The 20,936-nt window shown below is 45.3% G+C and overlaps 1 protein-coding gene across 1 annotated transcript; it reads left to right on the top strand.

Annotated features, from left to right (window-relative positions):
• The first annotated feature begins 14,939 nt into the window (after nt 1-14,939).
• Nucleotides 14,940-19,463, top strand: LOC144686827 (inhibin beta B chain-like). Its single transcript, XM_078552582.1, has 2 exons — nt 14,940-15,752; nt 18,688-19,463. Exons 1-2 carry the CDS (start codon nt 15,332-15,334, stop codon nt 19,461-19,463), a joined length of 1,197 nt encoding a protein of 398 aa, XP_078408708.1. The 5' UTR covers nt 14,940-15,331.
• The last annotated feature ends 1,473 nt before the right edge of the window (nt 19,464-20,936 follow it).

Raw genomic sequence — 20,936 nt, 5'->3', positions numbered from 1 at the left:
TGATGTAGTGCACATGGAATTCCAAAAAACATTAACAAAGTGCTGCACAACAGACTTGCGAGCAAAGTTAGAGCTCATGGAATAAAAGGGATAGTAGTAACCTGGTTACAAAATTAGCTGAGTGACAGGAAACAGGGAGTAGTGGTTAATGAGTGTTTCCAGACTGGAGGAAGGTTTGTAGTGGAGTTCCACAGGGATCGGTGTTAGGACCCCAGATCTTTCTGATATTTACTAATGACCTAGATCTTGGTTTACAGGGGAAAAAAATCAAAAATTGCAGACAATACAAAAGTTGGAAGTATTGTAAACTGTGAAGAGGATAGTGTAGAACATCAGAAGGACATAGACAGGTTGGTGGAGTGGGCGGACAAATGGCAGATGAAGTTTAATGTAGAGAAGTGTGAAGTGATTTGCTTTAGTCGGGAGAATGTAGAGAGACAATATAAAATAAAGGGTACAGGATGAAAGGGGGTGCAGAAGCAAAGGGACTTGACTGTATTTGTGTATAAATCCTTGAAGGTGGCAGGTTAGGTTGAGAACACGATTAATAAAGCATATAGCCTTGTGTGTTTATTAATGGGGACATAGAGTATAAAAGCAAGGAAGTTATATTAAACTTGTATAGAACAATAGTTCGGCCTCAAATATAGTATTGCATCCGAAGGAGCAATCTACCTATTGGCTCTCCCCCACCTTCTCCCTGTAGCCCTGCCCATACTTTCTTTTCAGATAACAATCAAATTCTCTCTTGAGTGCCTCAGTTGAACCTGCCTCCACCTACACTCTCAGGCAATGCACTCCAGATCCTAACCACCTGCTGTGTAAAAAAGAGTTTCCTCATGTTGCTATTGCTTATTTTGCCAATTAGCTTAAATCTGTGCCCTCCTTTTCTCAATCCTTCCACCAGTGGGAGCATTTTTTCCCCTATCTACTCTGTCCAGACACCTCATGATTTTGAATACCTTTATCAAATCTATTGGCCAAGACACCAAGAAGGACTCCTTGCTTTCCCTTGAATAGTCTCAGAACATCTTTTGAACCTAACTGAGAGGGTAGATGGAGGCCTCCATTTAATGTGTCATCTGACAGACAGCGCTTCCAACTATGCAACACTCGCTCAGAATTGCACTGACGTTTTAGCCTGCATTTTGTGTTCAAGACTCTGGGACTTGAATCGACATAGAGTCAAATTGCCAAAGGTAGTCTGGAGTTTGTAGAATGTTTTCATGACCAGCTCCCTGGAACCATAGCAGGGATGAAGCTATTTTTGATCTAGTATTGTGTAATGAGGCAGGGTTAATTAGTAATCTCATAGCAAAATATCCTCCGGGAAATAGTGATCATAATACAATTGAATTCAAAAGGACATACTGGAGCCCAAAAAAAAAAACCTTAGGTTTAAAAAAAGTCAATTACATAAGTATGAGGGGAGCATTTTCTAAAGTAGATTGGGTAAATAGGTGAAAATGTATGGTGGTGCATCAATAGTGGGAAACGTGTAAAGAAACTATCAAATTGTTCAATAAAAATATATCCAATTAAAAGCAAAAACTCAGTGATAAATGACCTAGGTCTAGATGTACAGGGAAAAATTTCAAAAATTGCAGACGATACAAAAATTGGAAGTATCGAGCGGAATTTTCTGAGCCCACTGGCAGCGGGCATGATAGGTGGCATATGCACAAAATACGGCGAGATATGCTTCACGATGGTGTGAAGGCAGGTCGCGATTGTCCACTCAGCCCTCCAATGGAGGGCCGCATTTCCCGCCATCGGTCAGCGGGGAGCTAATTGTAATATATCAGCATACAATTAAAAGGCCATCCTGCCTGGCTCTTGGAGCCCCACCATATTGTCTGTCCACGTTGGCGGGAAAGCTCGCAGGCGATCTGCACTTGACGGGCCTTCATTTTGGGGGAACTGAGGGGAGTGAGCAGCAGCGTTTTCCACACCTCCCCTGTTGTAAAAGGCCTCAGGGGCACTGGGGGAGGTAGGGGGGTGGGGGTGCAACTGATGCCTGGCCCTGCAGGTGACTGCTGAGATGGGGGTGGGTGTCCAGGGGCAAGTACTGGCCAGCCTTGGAGGTAACAGTTGTTGGTGGGGGGGGTGTGAGGTGAAGTGCTGCCCTGGCGCTGCATCCCGCACACAGGCAATTGAGGTGGGGGGCAGGGTAAGCGAAGGGAGTGGCCACGCATTAGGGACACCTGTATAAACTGACCATGCCTCTGCAACTGAGACAGACCAAGCACAGCCACAGTGATATGATTGGGGTTGGGCTCCTAGCCTGCCTGCCCATGCAAGCAACCTGGAGGCACTAAAGGGCCACCATGTGCTCCATATCTTACTCTGCCTCCCCGCCCCATCCTCCCCGGCACGGTCTTCCAGTCCTCCACCACTTTATTGGACTGCAGAGCAGTTGGACTGCACACGTTGTACAATCTCCTCGCCAACGCTGGCCATGTAGCAGTCACTGCTGGAGGTGCTCACAGCCCCTTGCAATCTCAGCATCCTGGTCGGGACCAGTGTCCTCCATGTCGCAGGTTGACAGGGCAGCCATGCAGTACACTCATCTCTGGCCATCCGAGGGGTGACCAGCACTCTCCGGGAAGCGTTAAGGGGCGGCCACACAGGGCCAGGAAAGGTGCTAACTACAGCCATGATAACCACATCTCTCTCTCCTCATTCTGCAGGAAGACCACGTCAGGATCCTGGATCCTGGTGACCTAGCTGTATGCCTGATGGCCTACAGAGACTGTAGAAGACTGGGGAGAGGCAACTGAGGCTCCTGGCTGCGCAAAGGCAGGAGCAGCAACCTCATGAAGGGGCAGCAGGGGCTCCAGCTGCCCAGGAGGACAGCGAGTCATGGCTGGTTGGTGCCTAGCGATACCCAGGGTCTATAATCGCTACCTGTCATTCCTACAGATGACTTAGAACCAGTGTCGCTGACGACTGTGCATGTCGAGGGACCTGATTGCTCACATCTGCCACTTACTGCAGGACTTGGCACCAAAGGAACCTGGAGGGCATCCACTGCCAATGGCTGTGAAAGTGACCACGGCGCTCAATTTCTATGCCAGTGGCTCCTTTCAGGGCTCCACAGGTAATCTCTGTGGGATTTCACAATCCACCACCCACAACTGCATCCATGAGGTCACAGATGCCATCTTCTCCATGGCACACAACTTTGTGCATTTCACCCAGGACCGGGACGGCCAGGATGTGAAGGACATTGGATTCGCCCAGATCTCGGGATTCCTACAGGTACAGGGTGCTATTGGCTGCACTCATGTGGCACTCAGGTCTCCGTTGCTACACTCGGTGGACTGCATCAACCACAAGGGCTTCCGCTCACTGAAAGTGCAGTTGGTATGCCACCACCAGAAATGGATCCTGCAGGTATGAGCACGGTTTCCAGGAAATGTGCATGACCCTACACCCTGAGTCGCTCACAGATTCCTGCAGTCTTCCAGGATCCACAAAAGCTGCAGGGATGGCTCCTCAGGGACAAGGGTAGAGGCTGTGGCTGATGACACCCGCGCGGTGGCCTCAGGCTGCTGTAGTATGACGTGATAATGAGGCTCATGCAGCAGCTCACAACTTGGTGGAGCAGACCATCGGGATGCTGAAGTTGCAGCTCCGGTGCCTGGAATGGTCTGGTGGAGCCCTGCAGTATAGTCTGCAGAGGATGTCACGCATCGCCATTGTCTGCTGCACCCTTTACAACCTAGTGCTGCAATGGAGAGAGGAGCTGGCTGAGGAGGAGGTGGAGAGCTACACGTCTCCTCTGATGAGGAGCATACCGACGGGGACGAGTATGAGAGGGTCCTCGGTGGTGACGATGACAGGGATGGGGCCCTCACACTGGCTAGTCGAGGCAGGCGCACTCGGGAGGCCCTCATAGCTGCCAGATTTGTGGAGGATGATGACGACATGCAGTGAGGTGTCCCTGTAGACCCTCACATTGCAGTTGTGAATGTTTAACTCCAGTCTGGCTTATGGCAGCTCCAATACCCTCTGTGAGAATGCTCCTGTCATGGAGACGCTGTGGAGACCCTAATAGTCGCTCGATTGCAGGAGGATGATGTCAACATGCAGTGAGGACACTCCATAGGCCTTCACATAGCCTCTGAGAATGTCTGACCTCTGTCTGGCTGAGGGCAGCTCGCTTGCCCTCCATGATCAGGGCCATCTCAGAGATGCAGCCATGAAACTTTAGACGCATCTGATGCTGTGTCCACCTTCAGCACCTCAGCCCTTCAGGAACTGGTGCACAGCATCACTGGTCACAGATGCTGATGTGATGGGGGCCAGCCCCATCTTAAAGGTGCTGAGAGCACACAGAGAGAATGAGAGAGCTCTGTGGCGCCTGCCCACTCCATTCTGGCAGCAATGACCAGCACCGCCGAGGTACAGGCATCAGTAATGTTTCCAGGGAGTGTGAGGCTGGACCATCACTGTGGTCTGAAGGCTGCACAGAGCACAGGGAAGAGGCTCTGGACTGAGACACCTGCCTTTTATCTTGTGCAGGAAGGTTTCACATCTGAATGACAAGAACACTGCTCATCAGGACAAGGAGCCACAGGCAGAGAGACACCCTTAGGAGTTTATTGACAATAGTGAACAGTGTGTCCAAGTGATCAACACCCATGCCCAAGCTGTGCAACTACTTTTGCCTAACTTTCCTAACCCTGCCACTACGTCACGGTGCTCTCCAGACATCCACAGCAGAGGTGGAGGCAATCTGCTGACTGCGATGCCTTGTCTGTGATGACTTTGGTGGGCATCCTCTGGAGGACCGAGGTTTGGTGGGCCTCAGCCTGCTTTCGGGGTCCTGCTGTGTGGCAGTGGAACCCTCCATGGCCTGTGAAGCTGGAGCTGTGGAGGTCACAGGAAGAGTGACTTACTCTGGCGGAACAGAGGAGATCATTCATCCTTTTGCGGCACTGGGTGGCTGTCCTCCTCTGCAGGGCGTTTGCACTGACCACCGCTGCCACCACCTCCCAAGCCGTTGGTGACTTTGCTGCCCATCCTGTGGCCAGAGCCAGGGTAGAGCACATCCTGGCAGGTTACCATGGCATCCAGCAATCGCTTGAGGGGCCCGTCATTGAAGCGGGGGGGGGCTGCAGTCTTTTTTCCTTTGCAGACCATGTCTCCTGGGCAGTGGTGATGAGCTGGTGGCGATGGGCACTTTACTGGCGGCTGCCTTTTAAAGATAGCGACCGGCGTGATGCAACAGCGGGGTAATGGCAGGCGGGCGAATGAGAGCCCGCTCGCCATGGAAATGGCATGTTTCGTGGGAGCAAATAATTAATGAGGTGGGTTTGGGATGATACAGCGTGAAAACCCGCTATTTTCGTCGGCATGTAGGACTCCATTTTACCCACCTGCTACCGCACTTAGTGCAATTCTGGGAAAATTCTGCCAATTGTAAACTGTGAAGACGATAGTGTAGAACATCAGAAGGACATAGACAGGTTGCTGGAATGGGTGGACAAGTGGCAGATGAAGTTTAATGCAAAGAACTGTGAAGTGATTTGTTTTGGTAGGAAGAATGTGGAGAAGTTAAGGATAGTATTAAATTAAAAGAAAAGGCTTATGACGTTGCAAAGAGGGTTGGTGGAGCTTTAGAAGCCTGTGAAAGGTGACCAAAAAGTTGATAAAAATGGAAAAAAGAGTAGAATATCAGAGTAAACTAACTAGAAATATAAAAACAGATTGTAAGAGTCTTCACAAGTAAATAAAGAAAGGAGGAGAGAAGCTAAAATAAATTTTAAAAAGAAATGCTGGAAACACTCAGCAGGTCAGGCAGCACCTGTGGAGAGAAACAGAGTTAATAATGACCTTTCATTGATCTGAAATATTAATGCTGTTCCTCTCCCTAGATGCTGCCTGACATGCTGAGTATTTCAAGCATTTTCTTTTTTATTTCATATTTCCAGCATCTGCGGTATTTTGCTTTTGTATTAGCTAAAGTAAGTTGGTTCCAGAGACCAGGGAAATTATCCTAGGGAATGCAGAAATGGCAGGGAAGTTGAACAGATATTTTGCATTTGTCTTCATGGTGTAAGGAAATCGAGGGTAACCATGGGAATATTAATTCTGAGGCAGTCCAGCAAAACTTCGCTAGATTGATCCCTGGGGTGACAGGTTCATCCTATGATGAGAGGCTGATTAAATTTTACCAATTTTCTCTGGAGTTTAGAAGGATAAGAGGCGATCTCATTGAAACATAGGAAATGCTAAATGGACTTGACCAGGTAGAAACTGGAATATTGTTTCCTTGGCTGGGGAATATGGATGTGGAGGCACCATCTTAGGATAAGGAGTTGATCATTCAGGACTGAGATGAGGAGAAGTTTCTTCACTCAAAGGATTGTAAACCTTTGGAATTCTCTACCCCAGAGGATTGTGGCTGTTCCATCGTCGAATATATTCAATGCTGAGTTATACAAAGTTTCTCAGGTCTCTCAGGGAGTCAAGGGATGTGGGGAGTGGGTGGAAAAGCGAAGTTGAGGCAGCTGTGACCATACCAAATGGCAGAACAGCTCAACGGGCCGTACGTTCTTATTTCTTATGTTCTTATGGCTCAGAGGTAAAGGTGCTACTTATTGAGCCAGGGTTGACAATGAAGACAAAATGAACTGGATAAACTGAATGGTCTTTTTCTCATTCTTAATTATTAATATGGTTATAATGGATATTTCAATAAGCTTCGTACTGGTATGGAGTCAGAAATAATTGAAACATTGTGCTGAGTTTACGAGTTTGAAGTAATTCAGTAATCATCTTGTTGATGCTGACTCAATAACTAAGGAGCAGGTGAGACACTATGTGACAGCAAGGTGACTGCGATGGTAGAAATACTTTATTTTCCATAGGGAACAGAGTTACACTTTCCATATCAATAGTGACTAAAGGTTATAATTTATATCTCCAAGGGTGCATTTATACTGCAGCTACCAGTCTACATGGAGCTCTTCCAGAGGTTAAAACATAAACCTTTGCAGAGTGCAGCCACAATGGTAACAATTTAAACTAATGTTACACAAGTCTGAAAGATTTTAAACCCCGTTTGACCTCACACTGGAGTCTCAGTTTGTATGGTGACAAACTGGTGCAATCAATTCTCCAAAGAGTCTCAAACTGCTTCTCTCTGGAATTGGAATAGGCCTGAACTCTGGAGGTACCCTACAGTTTCAGCATGATAGCAAAATGACACTAAAGGTGCCATATAATCTCAGTTTAGCTACTAAAACAGATGGAGCAAACTGCTTATCATTGCTTGTCAGAGCAAGACCACCTCAGGCATAGGTCGTTTAGTAATTTTATCTTTGTACGATATTTGTGCTCTTTTTTAGATAATCCCAAAGGCTTGGAGTACATCGGCTATCATCAAGAATTAAGTTGAGGCTTTACATAATGTGACAGGTTGATGTCATAAATGTCATTGGTGACATTCAATGTTAGTTAAGTCTGAAATATTATTACCTCAAAACACATTTCTAGTTGTATTCTTCTGTAAAATGGATAGAATTTATGGAAGCACTTCAATTCAGTTTGGACCAATTTATAGGTCATGGGCTTGAATCAAATATTGTGAGATATTATGAAAGGCTATTGTACAGATCAATTGACTACAGTGGTTTGTACTTATCTATATGTTGAAGCACACGGTGAATATTAACAGGGAAATATACTGTTAATTCCATAAAAGACAGCTCATTATGTTTATCTGCCTTACATCAAGTTACCTATTCTGGTTGGATATATTCCAGATGGTTTCGTCACATGATCTCCCACATCCGGCCTCCCCATGATTGGTTGCTTGGTATGCCCATCCTCACACCATACGCTCATTCCACACCAGTTGGAAAGGGGATAAACTCTTCATTGCCCAATTGGATGACTCTTGACTGTCAGTCAAACAGCCTTTATACCCATCTCCAAAATTTTTATAAAAGCAAAATACTGCGGATGCTGGAAATCTGAAACAAAAACAGAAAATGCTGGAAAAACTCAGCAGGTCCGACAGCATGGAGAGAGAAACAGAGTTAACGTTTCGAGTCCATATGACGCTTATTCAGAGCTTCAGAAATTTTTATAACTAATGAACAAACGTGTTTCTAGGAAGTTAAAAAAAAAACATTTATTTTATTGCCATTATGCATTTTCTCATGGGGTTACATGCAGCAATGTTCTAGAAATTCATATTTAATTTCTGGGGCCTCCCGACCAATTCTAGCAGTCTGGCAACCTTAGCTTTACATAGTATGATACAATACATTTAGATAGTAGCACAAGGAAGTCACCTTACAAAGAATATAGTAGCAATATCAATTCCTGGTGAGACAAATGCAATGTTTCAAGGTATATCCATTAACAACACAGTAGCCCAGGGTTCAGAATACTTGGAAGAGAACCTTGTCGATAAATGAAATGTTGAAACCTTGATAACGTATATTACTTTGGATTATATGTATGAATACACCTTTGTGTAAGAACAAATTTAAATTAATATCTTGTCAATTTTGAAGCACACAGGAAGAGAGATGAATTACCCCCTACTATTTAAATTTTGTACAATGTGCCCCAATACAAGTGGACATTTCTGGTTTCTTCATAAAAATCCAAGCTTTGCTTAACTCACAGAATTTAAGAAATTATCTGCCAAGTTTCGCAATGGATCGTGTATAAAATTGCCATCACTGAGCTTTACAAATGGCAGTTTCAAAATCTGTGAAGTTAGCCAATCTTGGCCAAATGGAAAAATGAGTCCCATTTGTTGAGTTTGCATACTACATAGTGGCCCTGCTGGAAGTGCATGTATGGAGGCATCAGACTGATATTGGATCAGTCTCACCTGTGATGTCCTCCAACACAGAATGCTTGCCATGTGGATGACGCTTACTTGGAACTGGAGGTTGATGGTTGCCTATGGGCCCAATATCTTGACCAGAGTTGATGGTTTTGAAAAAGAGCAGCAAGCAAAGGAAAAAAAAATGTTGCCCCCAATATGCACATGTCCTTTTGCCAGGTCATTCTCATATGAATGGTTAAGGTATAGAGTACAAATCTAACCTCTGATGATGAAGAGATGAGTATTCTTTTGCTTAACATAGAAGTTTGACATTGAAGTTATATGTCTTACAAGGAATGTGCAGCACAGAAACAGGTTATCCAGCATAACTGATCTATGTTGGTGTTCATGCTCCACATGAACCTTATCCCACCCTATTTCATCTTACCCTATCAGCCTTTCTGCTTCATGTGTTCATTTAGTTTCCACTTAAATGCATCCATGCAATTCACTTCAACCACTCCATGTGATAGCATGTTCCACATGCTCACCACTCTCTAGGTAAAGAAGAGTCTCCTCAATTCTCGATTAGATTTAATAGCAACTATTAAGGTCATTGTACCTAACTGTAAGGTATTCAATGGTAGAAGAATGTGAAAAGAGGAATTGGGAGCAATAATCCTGATTCTAAAATCTTTAGTGTGGTGCTCCAACACACTCATATGATTCTCCACAGGCTGAGTGAGATTGGTGGACAGTGAGATTGAAACCCAGCCTCACCGAATATTCGTCCTTGGACTTTCACCGGCTACCACTTCAAAGATTCCAGTTGGATTATCAGAGGTCAAGGGTGAAACTTCGTCAGGCCTCAACTGAAGTACTTTGTCCAACTCTGGGCGTCAGATTTTAGGAAGGATGTGAAGGCTTTGAAGAGAATGCAGGAGGGATTTATAAGGATATTTCCAGGGATAGATTGGGGAAGCTCGGACTGTTCTCCTTAGGAAAGAGAAGGTTGAAAGGAGATTTGATGAAAGTGTTCAAAATCATGAGGGCTTTTGACAGAGTAGGTAGGGAAAAGCTGCTCCCATTGGTGGAAGGGGCAAGAACCAGAGGGCACTAATTTAAATTAATTTGTAAAAGAATCAGAGACAACATGAGGAAAAACTATTTTTACGCAGCAAGTGTTTAGGATCAGGAATGTGCTGCCTGAGAGTATGGTGGAAGCAGGTTCAATCATGGTTTTCAAAAAGGACTTGGATAATTATCTGAAGAGACAATATTTGCAGGGCTTCAGGGAAAAGGCAGGGAAGTGGAATTAGCTGTGTTGCTTTCACAAAGAGCTGTCACAGATAAAATGGGCCAAATGGCCTTCTTTTGTATTGTAATCATTCTATGACTCTATGATAGGTCTAGGGAGTGAATTTTTGGTATCAAAAATTTGTGGGTTCGATTTCTATACAAGGACTTTTAAGCACAAAATCAAGACTGTCACAACAATGCACTGAGGGAGTGCTCCATTGCCAGAAGTATTGTTCCCCAGATGAGATGCCAAACCAAGGCTCCGTCTGCATCCCAGCAGATGCAAAAGATCCTGCAGCACATCTTATAGGAGAGCAGGGGAGTTATACCCGGTGTCCCTCAATCAACATCACAAAAACAAACTATTTGGCCATGGGATCCTGCCACGCACAAGCTGGCTGTCACATCTTCCACACCACAAAAGCTGCCAAAAGGAAGCATCATAGTTTCCTGACAGTATAGGAATTCAAGCACACTGGACACCTTGTAGGGTCAGAATAGTATGTTCAGATTTGGTTTTGTCAGTACAACACAACAATGCCAAAGGAAAGAATTAGGGCACTGTTGAACGACACATACCCTGTCAATGAGTGACGCACTCAAAGAGTCAGAGTCAGAGTTCAATTGAGTGGCCAGGGACCCTACTCAGATATTCTGCCAACTCAATGTCATTCCCTGGTCAGTGTAAAGGGAGCTCGACAAGTGCATGCTTGTATGCGTGCATGATGCTGTGCTCCAGACTCCAACATCTGAAAATTGCTTATATTCCTTCACTGGCAGAGAGTGGGCAGGACAGATTTATTTTCTGTTAACATTAAAAAGCTTCAAAAGTTTCCAGGTGTTCCAATAAATCATTAAACTTTGCTGAGAACGGGTGCTGTTTGTGAAACCTTGTGACGGTGATGAATTTGGATTGTGGTGAATTGCATCCTAATCACACATCACAATTGTGTTGCTACAGAATCAAAAAAAATGAATTGAGTTTTTCATCCATTCAAAATAATTCGTTCAATTCCATTCATATCACAAAGTGGTAAAAATGGTTCACAGAAGTGTATTATCAGATACTGTGATATACTTTGTAACATAAACCAATGCAGTGATATATTTTTGTCTATGGCCATTAGTCCATAAAATTAGGTATACTTGGGTTTGGGGTGTGAATTCAAATTTAGATAGGACTATAAATGGACGGCACTAAAGTAGAAGACCAAGCTCTGATTGCAAATAAAGTTTTTCTAATATTACCTATTTCACAGAAAAACAGAGAACAAAAATTGTCTTAATTAATCACCAAACAAAGTAAATTGTATGATCCTGGTGGCAAATGTGTCAATGTGAATCAGGTAATTTGTGAGGGTACTAATTACAGAATAGTTACAGCACAGAAGGAGGCCATTGTCTGTGCTGGCCCCATGTAGAAGCAATTCACATAGTGCCACTCCCCTACCTTTTTCAAATAGCCCTGCACATTTCAGATAATTTAATTCCCTTTTGATGTCTCAATTGATCCTGCCTCCATCACACTCTCAGGCAATGCATTCCAGATTCTAACCATTCACTGTGTGAAAAGTTTTTCCTCATGTTACCATTGCTTCTTTTTGCCAATTACCTTAAATCTATGCCCTCTAGGTCTCAATCCTTCCACCAATTGGAATAGTTTCTCCTTATCTACTCTGTCCAGACCCCTTAGGATTTTGAGTGTTTCTACCAAATCTCCTCTCAACTTTCTCTTCCCCTAGGAAAACAACCCCTGATTCTCCAATCTATCCACATGACTGAAGGTCCTCATCCCTTGAACCATTCTTGTGAATTTTTTCTGCGCTCTCTCTAATGCCTCCATATCCTTCCGAAAGCGTGGTTCCAGAACCGGATACAATACTCCATCTGAGGTCACATTTCACATAACTTTATTACTTGTCCACTCTATGACCCTATTAATAAAGCCCAGGAAGCCATACGCTTTAGTAACCACACTCTCAACCTGTCGTGCCAGCTTCAATGATTTAAACCCACACACACCCAGGTCCCTCTGCACCTGCACCCACTTTGGAATTGTACCTTTTATTTCATATTGTCTCTCTGCATTCTTCCAACCAACTTCCACTTCACATTTGTCTGCATTAAATTTCATCTGCCGCTTGTCCTCCCATCCCACCAACTTGTCTATGTCCTTTTGAGGTTCTGCACTATCCTCCTCACAGTTCACAATACCTCCAAGTTTTGTACAGTCCACAAATTTTGAAATCGTGTCTTGTACACCAAGGTCTTGGTCATTAATATATATAATATATATGAGTAAGAGCTGGGGGCTAATACCAACCCCTGGCCGCTGGAAAACTTTCCTCCAGTCCGAAAAACAACAGTTCACTCAGCCAATTTCGTATCGATGTTGCTACTGCCCCCTTCATTCCATGAGCTCTAAATTTGTTCATGCCCAGTTGTGCAGCACTTTGTCAAAAGCCTTTTGGAAGTCCATGTACACCACATCAACAACACTGCCCTCATCAACTGTCTCTGTTACCTCACTAAGAAACCCAAGAAAATTAGTTAAACACGATTTGCCCTTAACAAACCCATACTGGGTCTCCTTAATTACATGTATTTGCCCAAGTGATTATATAATTTTGTCAGTTACTTCTACAGTAGCTGCAGGTCGCAGCTTAAGGAAACCGATTAAAGAGTAATACTATTCACAAATTCATCCCATCTTACACCTGTCGCTGAGCCCTGCTTGTCAATAGTTTAAAGTGGCCATAGTTTAATTGTTTGACTCAAAAGAGTTACAAGGAAAAGCAATACAATAAGACCAACTATTTCCAACCGAAGTATTTACGATTTTATCCCTTCCCAAAACCAGTGTAGGGTGAGGAGGCACTGAATTCTATTGCGTACGTACATTTACCAGCCTCAATGTACCGGGAGGACAGATTAGCGTTTCTTACTGGCCGCTCGCACACTTTTAAAGGTGGGTGGCGCTCTATTGATTTAAGATGGTTTTGAACGGAGTGTTTCTCTTTTCCACCGTGTAGCAATAAACACTGTTCCCGAAGCCAAGAAAAAGAGCCGGCCTAGTTTTTTGGCAGTGCACCCCCATTCCACCCCCCACCCCCCACTTCGATCCCATCTCCCTCAGAAACAATGTGGGGAAGTCGGAAAGGGCTTGATTAAAATAGGTAAAAGAAAGCGATTTTATTCTTAAAGTACAGACAAGCCGATAGCAGTGATGAAAGAGAGCAAGCTGTATTTTTGAGTGGGTGCCATACAGACCTAGCTACACAATATTCATTATCGGGGACAATCTGTCCATTATTGGCACACACTGAACGGGTTCCTTAGCCTGAGCACACGTTCTCTTTGTCAGCCTTAATTAGGCGAAGCAGAAGGAGCCGGAGCAGTGGCGTTCAGAGATGCCCCAGTCAATCACTCCCAAATATACCTGAACGGGAAAATACAGTACTGGCCAAGGCGTCCTGGTTGTAATAATCTCAATGTTGGCCCCACTTGTACAGTAATGTATTTTCCATCTCTGAAAAGTGCCTCGATTAAGTGAATCTTATTTGGATTTAGTTAGGTGCCCAATTGCCTCTGTACAGACCATCCAAGGCAAGGGGTCATGCCGGAGGCTAAAGAGCCCTTGTCATTTGGATAACCGCACTTGACCCTTACTGGCCACCAACTGTTTAAAGAGATAAAGGCTCGGATCAATAGCAATGTTGCTCAGTGTGTTTGTTCGAAACTACACTGAGAACCCAGGGCTTCCTCAAATTCAAATCTGGACGGAATAACCTCGCTGATTTTTCAACAGAAACGGCTTCTTCTGTATAGCACAGAAAGATTAACTTAATTTCCGAAAGATCACTACACAAAATACCGCAACTTAACAAGTAAATCATGGAAAATGTCAACTAGCGGAATGCCTGTTCCGGACACTGGACATATTTACATGTGGTTTTGCTACACAGACCAGAACTACAGCCAAATGTTCAATTGACGTTCTAAAGGACTGATGAAGACTGGATGTGAGCAATACCGTATGTGTTGGAAAACCGGTATCATCACAGGACAGGAACATTAGGGAAAACCTGACTTCGCCTTCCAGCAACACGACCTGAAATACCCCAGCCTCCCTCTACTCGAACGCAATTTCGATTATCAGCGTTCAAATTGGAAGTATCATCTGCAGCCTTCAAATGAAGTTAGAAAATAGACACACACACACAAACACACATAGAGACAAAATGAAACCCTTTTTCTGGTGGAGTTTCTAACCATGCTCCGTGCATCATCCGAACTTTAATCTGTCACTGTCAGAGCTGAAGTGATTGCTCCTTTATTCTGTAAATTCCTTTTTTTTAAAAAAAACCCGAATCCTTTGTAAATACCCCTCCAGGAAGTGGCTGTCCTCAGGAGTACACGGTTAATCTCGCCTATCTCCGGACCGAGCCAGTTCATAGGTGGAACTTTCCACGTGGTGCTCCCCACCATATAAAAAGTTTGCGGCGAGTGACACAATGTCGTGATCGCTGGCAGGGCCGTCTGGGAGAGTGGATCGTTCATGCTGCTTCCTAGCGCAGTTAGGGGAATCAAGTCACTGTTTTAACACGGGCGCCTGTGGACGATCAACACAATGATCTGTCGCAAATGACAAATGCTGGATTATTGCTTTTAAAGTCAAGAGAGCTCCTACCCTGGAAAACCACAGTTTTTCTCTCCCCCCACCCCCCCCACCTCCTTCCAACTGGATCTCCCGCCCCCCTCCTCCCCATGTCTACATAAATGTATATATACTGGGCCATTAAGATGACTTTAAAGTTGGGACTTGCAGAGCAATCTTTTTCCTTGGCTCTTAAACGGTGCAGATTAACTTCAAGCAACCCTTGAAACGGCGTTGGCTGCGTTCAAAAGTGCAATAAAAGAGTTAGTGCATTGAGTGTGGATGCTAATTTTTTTTTGTATCCCAGCGGCCCCTTAGTTTTGTTTTTTTTTTAAAAGTTATTTATCGCAAAGAAACCCGATGCGACCTGGAAAGATCTACAGTGGAGAGCAGGTCCCCGTCTCTCACTCTCTGCTTATATAATGCTTATAGAGACTCATCCAAAATACGGTGGCGAGCCCAGCACGAACACCAAACCACTTTTAAGCCATATTTGATAGTGATTCTTTTTTTTTTGTTAATTTTATATATATATATATACAGCTGAGGGGGGCGAGTGGGTCAGCGGCGCTGTTCAAATGAGCTACTTCGTTGGGAAGATGAGCCTGTTTTGTCTGAGCGGAGCCTGTTTGCTGGTGACCCTGGTGAGCGCAGGCTCCACTCCGGCTCCTGCAGCCGCAGCCTCGCCCCCCTTCACCCCCAGCTCCTCCTGCACGACGTGCGGGCTCGGCCCGCAAGACGAACCGGGCAAGGCGGACTCGCTCTTCCTGGAAGCCGTCAAGAGGCACATCCTGAACCGGCTGCAGCTGCGGGAGAGGCCCAACATCACGCACCCCGTCCCCAAAGCGGCGATGGTCACGGCGCTGAGGAAGTTGCACTCCGGGAAGATGAGGGAAGACGGCCGGCTGGAGATCCCGAATCTGGACGGGCATGCCACCTCTAACTCCAAGAAGGAACTGCAGGAACAGACCTCGGAGATCATCAGTTTTGCTGAGACAGGTCGGTAAGCTATTTTTTGTTTTCTCAAATGGATGGAAAAGTCCCCAATAGTGAACTTTAAATAAAAAAAAATATCATTGGCATAAATGAAAGTCAGCCCTCCCGCTTTAATAATGCCGACAGTAACTTTTACAGTGTCACTGGGATTAGATCTTCCCAAACTCAGGGTTTGAATGAAGAGTCGGAACAGATGGTGATTGCGAGTTTTGCTGATAAAGACGGGAATAATAATACAGTTGGCAGTGGTTAGAATGTCCCTATTCTGTGGAGGCAGCCTGCATGGTCAAACTGACGGGGAGCTAGGTTAACTGTAACATGTCTTCACCGCCACTAGAGCCGAGACTCAGTACCCAATTGCAGACATGTGACAGCAGTAGATTTGGGACCATATTCTAGATTTTATTCCAATGACTGAAGAGCATTCAGTCACGTTTAATGTGACCCCCTTTCACTGCAGCCGTTTACTGGTTTTGACCCTTTGACACGTTTGGCCGCCATCATACAGATTGTCACTGGAGCGGCTGCACCACCGGTAAGGTGTGTACATTTTCAACAACAACAACAACAACAACAAAAAGGGTCCATAGAAGAGGTAGCACTGAAAGGGTTACGGTCAAAAAGGACGTCCGAGATAATTAAAAGGGGCTCAGGATTTGCCGACCAATGACAAATTAATTGGTAGCGTGTGTGTGTGTGTGAAGCCCTAATTTATAACCATTACATGAGGAAAAAGTGGTTTGATGTCATGTTCTACAAGCATTTATAACAAAAATAGCTGGCAAAATACATCACGCACACCCCGTGCTCTCTTACAGCTGTGTACTGGAATTTGGAATCAAACCGTACACGCGAAGCGTGAGCAAAGACTAAGTGAAACAACGATTCAACGGATTCTTAGCTCTACTGAGATGCTTGCTGTACAAAATGCAACCACATTTTGTACAGTGCAGCAATTTCGCAGCGGCGTATCATCACAGGGTAGCTGGAATGCAGATTTTGTACAGAAAGCAAAACCCAATGTTGACTAAAGAAGGTTTCATGATTTTGGCTATGCACTTTTGCGGTTCGGGTAAAAGTGCACCAAATTGGAAAGACCCTTCTTTATTTATAACGCCACACAGGATAATAACTTCACCACAGCGGAAGAAAAACCATTAGATCTATTCGGGGACAGTATTTAATAGAATAGAATATTAAGGATGCAATGTCCACTCTGAAAGAACAATAAATGCCCGATTCCCTGTAAATGCGAGAGGAAAACTTTTGTCTGATTTCGCCAGAAACTACCTTTCGGGGTTAAACCTAAAATCATGTTTCGCTGCCATGTTAACAATGTGTGACTGGGTATAACTTTACTTGTAAAATAATACCCGCTGGTTGGCGCAATCGTGGGGAGAGTGATGGTCAGATTGAAAAAGAAAGTCTTTCCACGGTTTCATAGCGTGGAACCGGCGCTCATTTCCCTCATTATCTCCCTTGCAAGTTAGACGGGAGAGCACCCCCTAACCCCCCCTCCCAGCCACCACAACCATTTACTGGACAGTGAGTTGAGCTTTGAAAATTACTACATCTCAGGCTGCAGTCAGCTTCACAATAGCGGCGCAAACACGGTATTTACGGCCTTGTAAAGCTTAAAGTAGGGCTGAAGAAACGCGCTCCTGAAAGCTGAATCAGCCCCCTTATATTACGAAGGTGTCCATGAGGCTGCTATGCTCGGGCTTGGTAGCAAAATTCTAGTTTTTTTTTTAATTGTAGGGGGCAACACTAAATATAGAGCACTTTGAAATGTGAGCAAAAATACATCTGGGCCTAAATCGAGCTTGCATTGGTGATTGTCATTTCTGCTCAATGGTGCACCTGGGTATTTAAATCTAAAACGCCTCATGCATCTGTGAAGCACACAGTCTTCCCGATAAATAGTGATCGAAATATTTAATTATCATTCCAGCTAAGTCTGTGTACCGAGTGCACGCTCTAATTTAGTCACATTCTGTGAGTAATTCGGACAGGGTTACTTTATTAAAAGTAACTTTTTATTCAGCCCATCCATTGCCTATCATTGGATTTCCTTTGCAGCTGGCGACTAGCCTGTTTCAGGTTTTTTTTTGCCAATGTAGATGTTTGCCAAGATTATTGGGGTTAAACCCGTAATGGCGTGTTTGAATGAGTCACTTGTTGCAGTGTAATGAAACCTTCTATATTCCTGGCCTATAGTTGTGAGGGAGTTTGTGAACTTATATGAGTGCACATCTCGAAATGCGTCCCAAAGTCCCAGTGTAGAGGAATAAAGTTGTCCCCTGTTCTAACGTTTCAATCGGGGGGGGCGGGGAGGGGGCGACAGAAACATACTAAAATATTCCACAACTGATCTGCTATGAATATGACGCTCCTCTGCTCTGCATTGGATAAAAACAAAACCATGAACTGCCCTCTATGAATGCCCGAGAGGCATCTTTTTTCGCCACCGTGGACTGTGATTAGTGAAGATTATCCAATATCCAATATTCCCAATATCGTTCCCAATATCAGGCTGGCTAGTGATTCCCATCTCCGATAGTGTGCAATAACCCATACGACACAACTTGCAATTTATCAAGCCTGTCTGTTCATGATTCTTTTTTTTTTGTTGTTGTTAGGTCGTATCTGTTTAGGTTTCAGGAAGTGGTTTTTGAGAACTGCGTGTTCAGTTCTCCAACACAGCGGGGGCATCTAAACAAAGTTATAATCAGCTCCCCCTACCTACCACTACCACTACCCCCCACCCCCTAACACCAACCCTTAAACTGTGTGACCAGCTCTGTCAGTGTAATCGCCTCTCCAGCACAGGTTTCATCGCAAGTCGCTGGCGAGCTGTGGTTGAATACATTCCTGATTCAGAGGCCAATTTCCTGCGAGTCATTGCAAAGAATTAACATTTTCTATTCTCTCGATGCAGATGAGCTGGCTTCATCCAAATCGCGCCTGTACTTTCTGATTTCGAACGAGGGGAACCAAAACCTCTTCGTCCAGCAGGCCAACCTGTGGCTCTACTTGAAACTGCTGCCGTCCAAGGCGGAGAAGGGCAGCCGGCGCAAGGTGACGGTGAGAATCCACTACCGGGAGGCCGGGGGCGCCAGCGGGTGGGCATCGGTGGAGAAGAGGGTCGAGTTGAAGCGGAGCAGCTGGCACACAGTCCCCATGACGGAGACCATCCAGGCTCACTTCGAGAGGGGGGAGAGGAGGCACGACCTGGAGGTGGAGTGCCGGGGCTGCGGGGGCTTGGCCGTGGCCCCCGTCCTGGTGGAGAGCTCGGACGAGTCCCATCGGCCCTTCCTGGTGGTGCAAGCCCGGGCGCTGGACCCCAAGCACCGGATCCGCAAACGGGGGCTGGAGTGCGACGGCAGGACCAACCTGTGCTGCCGGCAGCAGTTTTACATCGATTTCCGGCTGATTGGCTGGAACGACTGGATCATCGCCCCCACCGGCTACTACGGCAACTACTGCGAGGGGAGCTGCCCGCCTTACATGGCCGGGGCGCCGGGTTCCGCCTCGTCCTTCCACACGGCCGTGGTCAATCAGTACAGGATGAGGGGCATGAACCCCGGCTCCATGAACTCCTGCTGCATCCCCACTAAACTCAGCACCATGTCCATGCTGTACTTCGACGACGAGTACAACATTGTGAAGAGGGATGTGCCCAATATGATAGTGGAGGAGTGCGGTTGTGCGTGAGAGGGGACTTGGCCATGTGGTGTGTGTGGTTTTTTTTTAAAAAAAGGACACTTTCGGGTGGTTTGCTGCACACTTTTAACGACACTCAGTCGACCAAGTCGTTGACTTAAATGAACAGACCCAGTTTTGTCAATGGGGGGGAGGGGAGGGGGTGGGGGTGTGTGTGTGTGGTTATAACTTGCAACCATTCCGGAGAAAGGGGGAAAAATCCTGTACATAGTGCGAATGGCTCTCCCCAGCATCAAGCACAATGATACCATTTCATTTTTTGTCTCTCTCTCTCTCTCTCTCCCCTCTCTCTCTCTCTTTCTCTCTCAATGTGATTCAATGCAAAGCCCGGTCGAGGCTCCCTTGAAACACTGCGAATCTCAAAAGCACATCGCTATGTATTTAAATGGTGCCGAGCGTCAGCTTTAAGTTGGAAGTGCTCCTTCCCAGCACTCTGCTTCCATGAGAAATTGAACACTTAATTATTTATACCGCAAAGACTTTTGTTTTGCACGGTAGTGAGCTGCGTGTAAATGGTCGGAGCTTAAGGAATCTGCCTTCTCATTCAATACGATTACACACACACACACACACACACACTTCTATTTGAACCCTGGACGCACATCAGTGAAAATGAGTAACAGTGGAGAAACTTGAGACACTGATCTTTACTTTCAGCGAAGGAACTACAACCCCCCCCCCCCCCCCCACCAACAGCACCCACCTCCTGCACTCCCCTCCTGTCCCCTCCCCTCCCCAGCAATGTCTGCTCATGTGTCCCCACAATACAGGCAGCTCCGAACACTGGCTCTCTGTTCTTCACAAACTCGAAACCCGACTGTGCCTCGTAGAGGAACGGGGCGGTTTGAATAGAAACTTGGCGATGATTTCACACGTTTCGACCAACTTCGAGATATCGATTCGACTCATGTTAATGCAATTATACTTCATCTGTGGAATGCAACTATTAACGCCCCTTTCCCGTCTCTCCTGCCTTCCCCCGTTTTTTTTGTCCACCTTCCCACACTGTTTTAACCTATCTTTAAACCCTTTGCCTATCGTTTTCTCTCTCTCTCTTTATTAATATATATATATTAATATATTATATATATATAAACTGTTTTCAGATAGTAAGTGAGTTCAAAATGGGCCGAATGGACAATTGTATTAAGACGGTCCTTTAGTGATAGCACGGTTTAAAATCACTCCATGATGAATACAAATGAGCATTAATGGTCATATTGCGTTAAGACCTTGGAGTCGCATAGCACTTACAAAGTACCGAACGCACATTAAGCACTTGCTCTGGACGCCTTGAGAAATCAAACTGTAGTGGTACTTAAACGGTGCACTCGTCACCAATTACCCAACTCCATTCGTTTCTTACTAACTAAGTGCCGGTTGGGAGCTATGCAATGTAAACGATTGGCAGTAAACAGGTAAATTTGTCGGATTTTAAAATCTCTTCAATTACTTGAAGCTATA

The sequence above is a fragment of the Cetorhinus maximus genome, chromosome 11, assembly GCF_964194155.1.
Source record: "Cetorhinus maximus chromosome 11, sCetMax3.hap1.1, whole genome shotgun sequence".
Classification (NCBI taxonomy): domain Eukaryota; kingdom Metazoa; phylum Chordata; class Chondrichthyes; order Lamniformes; family Cetorhinidae; genus Cetorhinus; species Cetorhinus maximus.
This window is presented reverse-complemented; position numbering and strand designations above follow the sequence as displayed.

Excerpts from the sequence above, each read along its gene's own strand:
- LOC144686827 (XM_078552582.1), top strand. The coding sequence starts at position 15,332 with ATGAGCTACTTCGTTGGGAAGATGAGCCTGTTTTGTCTGAGCGGAGCC. Across the intron at positions 15,753-18,687 it reads CATCAGTTTTGCTGAGACAG|ATGAGCTGGCTTCATCCAAA; the intron begins GTCGGTAAGCTA and ends CTCTCGATGCAG.